The sequence below is a fragment of the Podarcis bocagei genome, assembly GCF_964188305.1.
Source record: "Podarcis bocagei genome assembly, chromosome: 1".
Taxonomy (NCBI): Eukaryota; Metazoa; Chordata; class Lepidosauria; order Squamata; family Lacertidae; genus Podarcis; species Podarcis bocagei.
The window spans coordinates 42554668-42567322 of record NC_138125.1 but is presented as its reverse complement, the minus strand read 5'-3'; the positions used below and the strand labels follow the sequence as shown (position 1 = coordinate 42567322).

The 12655-nt window shown below is 42.3% G+C and overlaps 1 protein-coding gene across 1 annotated transcript in view; it reads right to left on the bottom strand.

Moving 5' to 3' along the window:
- Window positions 1-12655, bottom strand: part of RYR3 (ryanodine receptor 3) — a 280012-nt gene that overhangs the window by 164162 nt on the left and 103195 nt on the right. The window contains exons 12-18 of the mRNA XM_081207175.1: window positions 12440-12561; window positions 10847-11015; window positions 6746-6881; window positions 5049-5144; window positions 4133-4251; window positions 2782-2915; window positions 1224-1465 (exon numbers count right to left, since the gene is read on the bottom strand). Of these exons, the coding sequence (XP_081063301.1) occupies window positions 1224-1465; window positions 2782-2915; window positions 4133-4251; window positions 5049-5144; window positions 6746-6881; window positions 10847-11015; window positions 12440-12561 (1018 nt within the window). The remainder of the gene's footprint in view (window positions 1-1223; window positions 1466-2781; window positions 2916-4132; window positions 4252-5048; window positions 5145-6745; window positions 6882-10846; window positions 11016-12439; window positions 12562-12655) is intronic.

Sequence of the window (12655 nt, the reverse complement as noted above, 5' to 3'; positions counted from 1 at the left end):
CTCCTTCATTTCTCCTCCAAATGTTTCTAATTTAATAGGCAAACAAATGAGATGTATGATCAAAGCTCATAAATTGGAGAACAATGCTTAAACAAAGCAAACATCCACAGCTGGAAATTATGTCCTCCTATTTTGGCCTACACATTCTGACATGTACACACTTCATGTAGTTCAAATAATTCTTTTATCTTCTGTCCTTGCCTTATTCCATTATTTGTCAAAGAACAATAATTGTTCTTCTTCAGCCCTTCACAGTTCTCATCCCTGCTGCTCCACCCACCTTTTTTATTCTGTTTATTTTATAAATGATTTGCGGGAGGTTACTGTATTTTTATTATTGCATAGCTTTTCTTGTAAAAACCAATGTGAGATGTTGAAATGAAGCACAGTATAGAAATTTAATAAATAAATATAGATCATGGTGCTCTTGCAGAAAGAGCTTTTCTGTAACAAAACATAGCATATAAATAAGACCAACTAATTGTAAGAAAAAGAGTATTAACGTTTCAGTAATATGCATTGAACATCCTCATCAGGCATGAATAGTATATTTCTATTCATACAAGAATTTCAAAACTTCAGTATAATGCCACTTCATTCTGTACTGTCTACGTCCCATAATCTTTTACAGGGATTTTTGAAATCTTTCTAAATTGAGGCTATATATCAAATATATTATTCTGCTTGCATGAATGTTACTAATTATAGCAAAAGCAAAAAATGTATTTTTGAATTACGGCTTGGAGAGCACAGTCTTATACAAAGAAAACTCATTATCTCCCTTCCTGTTATTCAATTTCAAATAGCATGCACTTTTAAAATGCTCAATTTTCCATTTGATTTAACACAACAAAGGAGTTCTCCTATACAACTCCCCTGAATTTAAATTGGGTTTGCATGTGGAATGTAAGCACAGCTCTTGAGTAAAACAAAACAAAAGGAAAAAAAATCTAGCCTAACACATTTTAAAGGCTCCACACCCAATGTTCAGGTCATATTCTGAGTGGACCAATTTAAATCAATGAACTGACATTGGATATCACTTTAATACTTTTGGGCCTGCTGCTAGCTTAATGCCAGCATTAATCTATTGCTCAGCACTTGGCATTTGAAGAGCTAAAGAGGTGATTTTAAGAGGGCCAACATGTTTCATTAAAAAAACTCCCTACTTTGAGAACATTAACATTGCTTGCTCCTGTTCAGAGTTTTAAGTTAGTTCTCACCAGACCATAGATGAAGTCCATCAAAGCCATATGAGTATAGGTCATCACCAACACCGTTGCCTCCCCATCCTTCCCCACCTCCAGGATAAGGAGCATAGCCTAAAGCTGAGGCCCAGCCAACCCGTAGATGTGTAGGTTTTGCCGTCAAAAATGGGTCTACTTGATCAATTATTAGTTCAAAGTACCATTTCTTATATTGTGCTGAGCCATCAGCAATTCCAAGAAATATGTTTGGCCTCATGCTAAAAGAGAACAGAGAACAAAGAGTGTGTAAAATGCACAGTATTAGGTCACCTTTGGACTCCCACATTGGGGAAAACCTTAATAATTATGAATAGTATATTTATCCAGATTAAATTAAAAATAGTAGAGAAATCATATAAGAAAAAACTGCTTCAGAGTTACCCAACAGGCAACAGACAGATACAGAAAATAGCAAAATGAAAGCTTTTGGTAATGCACATAATTTTAATAATAATATTGTTGTTCGCAGGGTAAGCAGTTTTGTGCTTGGGGTACTCAACTAAACGTTTGAAAAATGCAGAAGACAATGTGGTGCAGCTGATATAATGCTGGTTTTGTATTCACCCGGCCCATGATCAAATACCTGCCGCAACATCATGTTCATTGGATAGTTTTAGTTAAGTCACCATTTCTTAGCTTCCTCTTCCTTAAAGTGTCATTGTCAGGATACAACGTAAGTGACCCTGATCCACTGATATAAGAGTACAAAGAAATCAGAGGCTGCTGTGGTACACTTAAATATTTAGTGTATTACTAAATACTGTATAAAGGTAAAGGGACCCCTGACCATTAGGTCCAGTCGTGATCGACTCTGGGGTTGCGGTGCTCATCTTGCTTTATTGGCCGAGGGAGCCGGCGTACAGCTTCCGGGTCATGTGGCCAACATGACTAAGCCACTTCTGGCGAACCAGATCAGCACATGGAAACACCGTTTACCTTCCCGCCGGGGCGGTACCTATTTATCTACTTGCACTTTGAGGTGCTTTCGAACTGCTAGGTTGGCAGGAGCAGGGACCGAGCAACGGGAGCTCACCCCGTCACAGGGATTCGAACCGCCGACCTTCTGATCGGCAAGTCCTAGGCTCTGTGGTATAACCCACAGCACCACCCACGTCCCAAAAATACTGAATACTGTATTACTAAATTACTATATACTGTAGACTTACAGGATAACCCACCTTCCATCATGGAACCCAAAGCAATATATATATTGGTTCCCAGGCAGGCACTCATCCAGCCACTGACCAGACACAGACTTGTACAGCTTCAGCAAGGTGGTAGTCTCATATGTCACATCATTGGACTATGTGTCATTCATACAGGGGAAAATCCCTTTGAGCTGTGAAAACATGCTCAGGATCACACTGCACATTAGGAACAGTTGGCATGGTGAGATGATCCCTGACATACATAGGCATTGCCGATGCCTCTTACCAGGAGAGTGCAAGACAACAAGAAGGCTGGGACTGTTATAGAGACCTTTCATTAGGTAAAATCTAATAAAGAACACACAATCACATGCCACCGATCCTACCTTGTCACATCATTCACAAGCCGTGTTTGCAAGAGCAGATCTCTTCGAGGAAGAAGATTGTCACAGATTAAGTTCTGATTAGCGCGCACCGCTACTCCATTACAAAGACAAAGAGAACAAAGCACATCGAGAACCTGGAAGACATTATTAGAAGCTAGCCTTGCTACATTCAGTACACGGCACAACACTGGCTCAAGGTCTTATAACTTATAATTTTAATTCTAAGGGAAACAATCTGAAACAATTGGCCACTTTGAACATCAAAATAAACCATGGTATACCATGTCATGAAGGAAGAAGAAGAAGAGGAGTTTGGATTTGATATCCCGCTTTATCACTACCCGAAGGAGTCTCAAAGCGGCTAACATTCTCCTTTCCCTTCCTCCCCCGCAACAAACACTCTGTGAGGTGAGTGGGGCTGAGAGACTTCAAAGAAGTGTGACTGGCCCAAGGTCACCCAGCAGCTGCATGTGGAGGAGCGGAGACGCGAACCCGGTTCACCAGATTACGAGTCCACTGCTCTTAACCGCTTTTAGACAAAATGACAAGCTGTGATTAATCAAAGGGGAAGTGAAAGCTTCCAAACTCATCCTGGTGGTTGAAGTGGAGGAAAGTGGCTGTGGAGCATGTGGGTGCAGGGATGAGGAAAGTGGGCATGACCTGGAAGTGGAAACGAGCCAGTGGATGAAGAGGCTCCAGGTGCTGCATGTGGCTCACAGACCACGTGGCGTAAAAATGACCATATAAAAGCCAGTGCAAACACAATGGGTTTTTTTAACACCCATTTATAAATCAGGTATCAGATCCACAAATGTGTGCCCTCTCCTCTTGGATCTCCCTTCCCTACAGAAAATTATTTCTTCCACTTAACTGTAGTAGAATAGTTCATTAGCACAGGCAATAACTAAAAGTGAACAGGATTTTCACTTAAATCAGGAACTGAAGTGTGGTTTTGTACTGAATTTCAGGTCCTTGGCTGAAGGTGTCTACAAACTGCTTAACATTTGTGATGGGCAAAGGGATTTGCTCCCATGGCTGTAATAATCCAGGGACTGTAACCGTGGCAATCAGCACACATCCCCTGAAACCAGAATGTAGATAGGAGAGCGCTATGTCTGCATTGGCTCAGTGTTTGCTTGTAGTGCACTAGAACATTATCTAAGGAATTAAGGTTTAGCATAAACAGAGAAACATATCTAGATTTTGAATTCACACTTGTACTTTGTTTGCAAACATACAGGTTTTCATTATGTGGTTGCTTCTTTTTTTAACACAATATACGGGAGATATTACAAAGATCCATGTGTTTCGTCTGCAGGTTAATGACACATCTTGCATTTGCCAAGCATACCTTATGGTTGCGCCCATGCTTATCCAGCAGCGAGATGATAGACTTGATATGGCCTTCTTCTATCAAATTTAAAGCCTCTGGGCTTTCAATCAGGATGCAGTGCAACACCTCCAAAATACCTGTATGAATGCCACAGGCACACACATCATCTTAACATCTTAAGGAGACAGTGTACTGAACAAAATTCAAAGACTGAAGAAAATAACATCTTAAGGCAAAGGAAGAAAATACCTCCACATTCTTAGTCTATTATCTTTCTAGCCTATAAAGAATGAAGTTACTGAAATAGGCTTTGGGGACAAGAAAAAGTATTTAACTTAGCTCTCAATTTTCAAAAAGCAATAAATTACTAAACACACAATATAGGGGAAATATAAATACTTCTATTAAAACAGTGTCTTTATCAGAAAGCAGCAAAGCCATAAATGAAGAACAAGCTTAAATTGGAGGCCGCTTTTGAAACTGATCCATTAATACGGGTTGCATTTTGCACTTCAGAAAACATAATAAAATGTCTACTTTCAAGAAGCATATAACCTTGCTATTTAAATATGTTGAATGAGTGTGTAACCACAGATATTTATTAATTCACATTTTCTACGTAGAATTGTAGATTAACTAATAAATACTCAGTACAATTGAAACCAATATCTTTAAATACAGTCAGAGTCGCCAGTGGTCTTTTCAGAGGCTATCAGAAGGAATAATAGCACATTGGCAAGTCACAGGTATGAGTAGAGCAGGGAGGGGCAGAAAAGTATCCTACTGAAATATATTATCTGTATGAAACCACTCTGAGTCAATAGCAGATTATCTGAAGCATGTATGATAATCTTTAGACATTGTAAAAATGGCCTGTAGACTGTATACACACATTAAAACTGATAGCTGATTTATATAAAATAAAACATCTTACCTGAGGAAGATTCTAGTCTATCTAATTTACTAATTAGCCAATCAAGATTATTTGAAAACTGAGCACAATTATTTCTGTTACCACGAATGAGAGCAGCTGAAAGAAAAATGTGAGATGAACAGTCAATTCTGAGTAGAAATGCTTTAGAGGCATATATATATATATATATATAAAGACTGTCATCTCTCTACCAAATACCTGCAGATATTTCACTACCTAACCAGTTATAATTAACATGACTTATAGAACAATGCTGTAGGCATATAAGCTCCACTGAGTTCAGTGACTATGGGCCTAAGTGGACAAGGAATTGGTAATGGTTTATTGGAGCATTCCAATATTAAAGTCCCAGTAGGTATCAAAAGTTATTATCATTGAGCCATCACTTATGGATCTGACAAATTAAACGTACTTATATACTGCTTACATTGCCTGATGTCTAATGCACAATTTTCATATAAACATTGATAACAGAAAACACTGTAAGCCCTTCCAGTCCTCAATAAACAGCAAGAAGAACAGCAATTTTTGAAATTGCTGTTGGCATTACAAATGTATTTTTAGATTAAGTGGGAAAGGAACTTCTCAGTGAGGGAGATTGGGCCGCAGCACTGATCCAGTACAGCTACGTTATTTTTCACCGCTATATGTCATAGCCTTATAGACAATAGTTTTTCATACACACACACACACACACACATACACACACACATACACACACACACAGTACTAATTAACAGTTTAAATAAAGCCAAGATCTTTGCTATGATGGGGAGAGGGCACTTCTAAAGCTGCCTCTAATTTTCTCACATATCCTAGTGGGAGGATTTTCCACAGCTGCAGGGAGGCTGACAGAATGCTGAAAAGTGGCCCTTAAGTCCACCCACTAATTTAAAGGCACTATAGAATACATAATTATTATTCTGCAGCAGCAGCATCTGTACGTGGAAAGGTCAGTAGTCTTCAGAAGGCTGAGATAAACAAGGGAACTTAATCACTGCTCCACAATAGTCTGCTATCTATCATAGCCACAACCGATGGAAAACTTCAGTGTGAGGATGGTGGCAGTACTGCCCAGGAAAATATCACCAGAATTAAAGTGGAAACAGGGCATTAAGTGTTTTTTTATTTCCTAATGAGCAGGCACACACCATTATGGTCTTGTGGGTTTTCTTATAATTTGGGTGCAGGAGCCTTCAGTTGTTTTCATCTCCCTTCCTTGACTCTCTCTATAGACAGGTTAATTCTTTTGGAATCTTACAAGAAAGGGACGCTTTCCCAATAAAACGTAGGGATAGCCCAGTGATTTGTGAAACAGGCTCTTCGAGACGCAAAACTACATTACAATATCTTTAATTACATGTTAGAATAATTAGGATCTGAGAAACAAGCTTGTGGGCCATTTCTGAAATGAAGATTATGAAGCTCTTCATATTGCGTTGAATGTATTTGTATCAAACTGTCAGTTAGCGCCTCTGCGCCATATAGCATACATCAACGTAAAGTAAATAATATATGTAGGTTATTTGTTGATAGGAGAAATTATTCTAACCATAAGACCCCTGATGGCTCAGACCCATCTAATGAGACAGCCTGTGTCCCATACTAGCCAACTAAATTATTATGGGAAGTCCACAAGCAGCTCTCTCTCGCTCTCTCTCTCTCTCTCTCTCTCTCTCTCCAGCCACAGAACTCACCTAGCAATTTGTAAAGAAGGTTCAGAATTTCTTTCCATGCCGCAGCATTTTCTTCTCTACCAATCCCTGTAAAGTGAGCAGTGCTATAGTAGACGTTTAAGCGATCAATGCAGTTCAAGACCAGTGCCAGCATCCCCTGTAAAGACGTCAGATAAAAAATATATGTTCATATGCAAAAATTTATTCCTTCGTGTTTAAAATGCATTTCAAGTACAATATGGAGCTTAAAAAAATTACTGGGTATATATGATTCTTTCCTTTCCCAAAGTAACATACCCAACGGTGACCTGAATTGGGAAGACTTGTGTATGCCATTTATAGTGCCACATATAACCTTTCCTATATTGCTAATGGCAGCTCAGTGCATGTTAAACAAAGGAAAGAGTGCAGGAGGAACAGCTAATCATCCACACATGGCTGATTTTCAGCAAAGAAAAAGATGCCAGAGGGTCAGATCACAGATCTTTGACATCCACACCATACATTTTTTAAGCATTATTATACTGTGTTAACAGTCATAGAGCAGTGTTTCCCAACCACTGTTCCGCGGCACACTAGTGTGCCGCGAGATGTTGCCTGGTGTGCCGCGGGAAAAATTAAAAAATTCGAAAGATTTTTTTTTTTAAAAGTCAAATTTTCGATTGGGGCGCCATCACTAGATGACCCCTGGGGTTCCCTCCCTCCCTCCCGCTCTGCGCCTCCCTCCTCCTCCTCCTCCTCCTCCGGGGAGGCCCTTCCTGGCTCTCGGCCAAGGCTTGGCGGCTGCCACTCACTCACTCGCTCGCCCACCCGTCCCTCCATCCCTGCACCCGGCCTCTCCCCCTCCGTCCCCGGCGCGGGGGCTGCCGGGATCCATAGCCCCTGGGCTCCGCGCCCGCGTGGGGTGCGCAAACTACGTTTCCCAGCGTGGCCTGGCGGGCCGGGCGTTTTGTTTGAAGCGCTCTTCTCCCGGCCATGGAATGAGCACAGCGGCGGCGGCCGGGCGGGCAGGGGCTCTTCCGCGCAGACCCCGCGCAGCCTGCCTGCGCCCCCGCGGAGATCGGGCGGCAGGATGGAGCCCGGGGATCCCCGCGGAGGCGGAGCGGCGGCGGCGGAGGCTGCCCCCCAGGTAGGGCTGCGTCGGGGGGGTTTTATTTTTGCAATGCTGCATCCGCGCCAGAGGGGACGCATCGGACCGCGGGGAGACCCCTTGGCGGGCGTGCAAGGCAATGCATGCGTGCAGGCGTTGCATGGAGTGCAGTGCAATGCAATGGCAATGCGGCGCCCTGCATGCATGCATGCAACTTCCACCGGCGCTCCAGACTTGGCAGGTGAGGGGGGTCCCCAGTGGGCGGCAGAGAGAGCCGGGAGGGCGAAGGGGAGCCGGGGGGAGCAGCGCTGCTCCCCGAGCCGAGCCCGGGGGGAAACTTCGGCGTCGTTGCGCCAGGTGTTGGAAGCGGAGGCTGGCGGGGGCCCCTCACCTGCAAAACCTGGTCGCCTCTCATATATTTCGTGCATTGCATTCATCGCCCGCTTTCTCCTCCAAGGAGCTCCCGGGGGCGCGCGTGGTTCTCCCCGTGTTATCCTCGCAACAACAGCCCTGCGAGGTGGGTCAGGCGAGTGGCCCAAGGGAGCACCCAGGGATTGTCCTGGCCAGGTGGGGTGATTTGAACCCTGCTCTCTGCCCGGTCTTCGTCCTCATTTAGCCCCCACATGTGCATGACTGTGCATGACTGAGGTTTTCCCCCCTCGTCTTGGCTATGGTGTGAGTCTGTGCTGTTAATTAATGGGGTTCTGCCTTCGGAGAAGATGAGCCAGCCCTCAAGGAGGTGATTATGTAATTTGCTAGCAATTCATGTCCCTCCCGGCGTGACGCTGCACGCTGACGTCACGGGGCTGTAATGGTGGTGTGCCTCGAGATTTTTTTCATGAAACAAGTGTGCCTTTGCCCAAAAAAGGTTGGGAAACACTGTCATAGAGAATTCTGGTAACTAAGAATCACAAAACAGAGAAACCAGTAGGAGAACACTTCAATCTCCCCGGACATTCTATACAAGATCTCAAAGTAGCTGTTTTACTACAAAGGAATTTCAGAAATAGACTGGAAAGAGAAGCTGCTGAATTGCAACTCATTACCAAACTTAAAACAATGGAGAGACCTGGTCTGAACAGAGACATTGGATTCTTATCTCATTATACATGACTAAGCCATTTCTCACCTTCTCACCCCTTGCCTTTTCCTGTAAGACCTATTACAGTCCTTAAGAGTCGTCAACAGGCTCATCTCAGCTATCTGCCAATCTCCCATTCCCACCACCCTTCTGAGTAACACCCCTCCCCACCTTCTCACTATATAGAAGGATCTGGCAACTTCTGTTTCAGTGTATCTGAAGAAGTGTGCATGCACACGAAAGCTCATACCAAGAACTAACTTAGTTGGTCTTTAAGGTGCTACAGGAAGGAATTTTTTTATTTTGACTATGGCAGACCAACACGGCTACCTATCTGTATCTGGTAACAACAGTTTGTTAGGGTGCTGGGAATTGTAGCTCTGTGAGGTCATCACCCTTAATGAACTACAAGTTCCCAGAATTTCCCAGTAATGGTATAATAGTGTTTTAAAAGACTGGTGGGGATGTAGCCAGTGTCTCATTTGGCCCCCACTGGCCTATTCCTTGTATGCAGTGACATATAGTGGCCCTGTTTCATGCTCCCAGGCTGAGAGCTCATCCACATTTCCCCTTGTCCTGTACCTAGAAAGCATGGGTCCAAGCAGTTTTGCCTTTGCCCTTCCATTTCCCCCTGGAAAGCCCACTGTTTAGCACTAAATCAGAACAAATGGGAATCCATAGAAAAGCTGGTGGCTGTTTGTTCTGATTCAGTGCTAAACCGTGGGTTTTCCTGGGGGAAAGCCAAGGGATAAATGGAAGTGTAGATGAGTCCTTAGAAAATGAGCAGCCTGAACATAAGGAGCAAGATTATTTCATTGCTCTGTAGTAACCATGCTTGGTTCTTCTGGGTAATGGCCAGGGGCATTCTAAGCAGTACATATGAGCAATCAAGGGCTGCCAAGACAGGGAGGAGGACGTTGAAAGAGGTCCATTGTGTATATGATGATCACATTCTACGTGACAGATGGAGCATGACCAACCACCTTTTTATGATTTCCATATTGGTTAATCTGAACTATAAATGGACTCTACCCAACACAATTTTTTTTTAAAAAAAATATCTTGCTAATCACTATTTAAAGGTCAATATTCCACTGTGGGAGGCAGTGGAAGACAGGAGTGCCTGGAGTGCTCTGGTCCATGGGGTCACGAAGAGTCGGACACAACTAAACAACAACAAATTCTGTAAGTTAAGTATTTTCAGACACCCTAAATTTATAAAGTACCTTTTTGCTGAACTATTAGAAATCTCAGAACAATTAAGTAATGAGGCATATTAAGAATTTATGTTAAATAAAACACTTTAACCTTAGATGGTGTTGGGCAGAAGCGCTCTCCCTTTTTGTGTGCCTCCGTTTTGCTTTGTTAATTGGCCCTCCCATTGACATCAGTGGAAAGAGGAATTACTATATCGGTTCCAGGTCTTTCTGTTGAGATTTAGAATCAGAGTGAGCATTTTCCTCTAAGGATATAGTAAGATCCCTGTTGGATCAAGCAAAATGCCCATCTAGTCAAGCGTTCTGTTCTCCCAGTGGCCAACCAGGTGCCTCACAAGTAGGACATGAGCACAACAGCACTCTCCACACTTATTTCCCCAGCAACTGGTATTCAGAGGCTTACTATCTTTGAAACTGCAGGTAGTATGCAGACACCATGGCCAGCAGCCATCTATAGTCCTATTCTCCATGAATCTGTATAATCCCCTGTTCAAGCCATCCAAGCTGCTGGCCATCGTTACAACTTGGGGTAGTGAATTCCACAGCTGAACTATGTGTTTAACTCTGCAAGGGTGAATAAACGTAGTAGGATGGTCTGTCCCCAGAGGCCAAACACCCCTGGGGTATTTTCCAGCTTCTACAGCTGATATTCTTGTTGAAGCCTTGGTTGATCTGCAGAGATGACTTGATCATTTGACAGGATTGCAGTAAAGACACTCTGAAGCTTTTCTAACCTCTTCCTTGAATAGATTCTGTCTGTTCTTGAGTGAACGAAGCTTGTTTTGTTTATCTTCATGTTCTAACTCTTCTTCTGGAGGCAGAAAATATGTTATCAAGTCTTGCAGAGTCTGCAGGACCTCTTCAATAGGCAGAGTGATAGGAGTTGAAGTTCTGTTGTTTCCACTAAGAATCAATAGGCAATATAGGTAAATTAGGATCAATCATGATCAGTACTAACCAAAACAATCATAATTATAACATTGTTTCAGTTTTAGAGTATAGCTCCTCTTTCACCCAGAGTATTAGGTACTACCTGGTCCAGAAATGGATAGTCTAAAAAGGGAGAGTGTAACTTTCATATCGGATGGTTGACCAGAGACTCAGGTACCAGAGAAGCACCTCACCACCCTTCAGAAAAATGTGATTTATACAGGGATCATTACATTCAAAATACAAAGACAAGGGGGCAAAATGGCTTATAGCATGGTGAAAAGGATGGACCCTCAAGCACAATTCATTTGGATGGAAAAAAGATTGCCTAAAGCATCTCTCTTACATGTGTTAATAAGCTTACCAGTGCCAGGATGTTTGTATTATTAGCAGCACTGTCTTGCTCACTGTAATTATTTAGCTTTAAAGTAATGACCACTGTCCGTCCCTTTTGCGTTTTAATTGTCTGACCCCACTCCTCTATATCTGCCCCAGCCATGTGAATCTATGCAAGTGAATTTATGATTACATGTCATGTATCCATGAAAGTTTATACACCATAATCAGTTTGTTCACTTTTAAGGTGCCACACATTATTATTTTTAATTCTGTCTACTTCAAAGTAACTTGTAACTCAAATCTGTGGACAGAGACACTGAAAGTCTTCAAGCTGGGGTAACTATTATAGTGTTTGTACAACACTATCGATACACATTGTGCTTTGCAGAATAAGCAAAAAAAAGTGTTAAGTCTCTGTGTGGCTGTTACCCACAGGAACCTGATGGCACAGTCAATTCCTGCAAAAAGCAACCAGTAACTGCTCATCAGTTCAACCCTTCTGAATTGGCTGCATGACAGAGTTTCCCTATGGGCAGCTCAATCACACAATCCATCCCTGCCGAAAGCAGTTTTGCCAACCCTAGTTGTGGGGCTTAGGAAGTGCTGCTTAAGGGACTTTTGACAGGTGGGCAGGACAAAACCTCGGCCAATCATTTGATGTCACAATGACATCATTCCCTTTTTTAATGTGTGATATTTTAGTGTATTTTTTGTTTCTATGGAAGCTGCCCAGAGTGGCTGGGGAAACCCAGCCAGATGGGCGGGGTACAAATAATAATAATAATAATAATAATAATAATAATAATAATAATAATAATAATTATTATTATTATTATTATTATTATTATTATTATTATTATTATTATTTACAGGGGTGGTTGTCCCATGGGGTGGAACCGATGAGGATCTGGCCCACTGGGCCAAAAAGTTTCATCACCCCTGTTCTAAAGTCAGAGTGGGAAGAAAACAGAGAGAAGAAACAAGAGATGAATAGGAGCAAACAGAATTATGCAGATGTCACTGTGGAACAGCATTACCGCTGAGATGGTGTGCTATACCTTATAAACTGACTAAATAATCTTGTTGTGTTGCGAATGATTCGAGCAGCCTGGGATTCTTCATGTTGACACCGTTGTAATGTGAGACCATCATCCATGTGTCCTTCTTGGTGTAATATAACCTATAATAATCAAAATGACACAGTGAGCATATTTTGTCCTTTATGCTCTTAAATGCAATGTACCTTGCCAAAGGAATGATAAACTGATGTTATG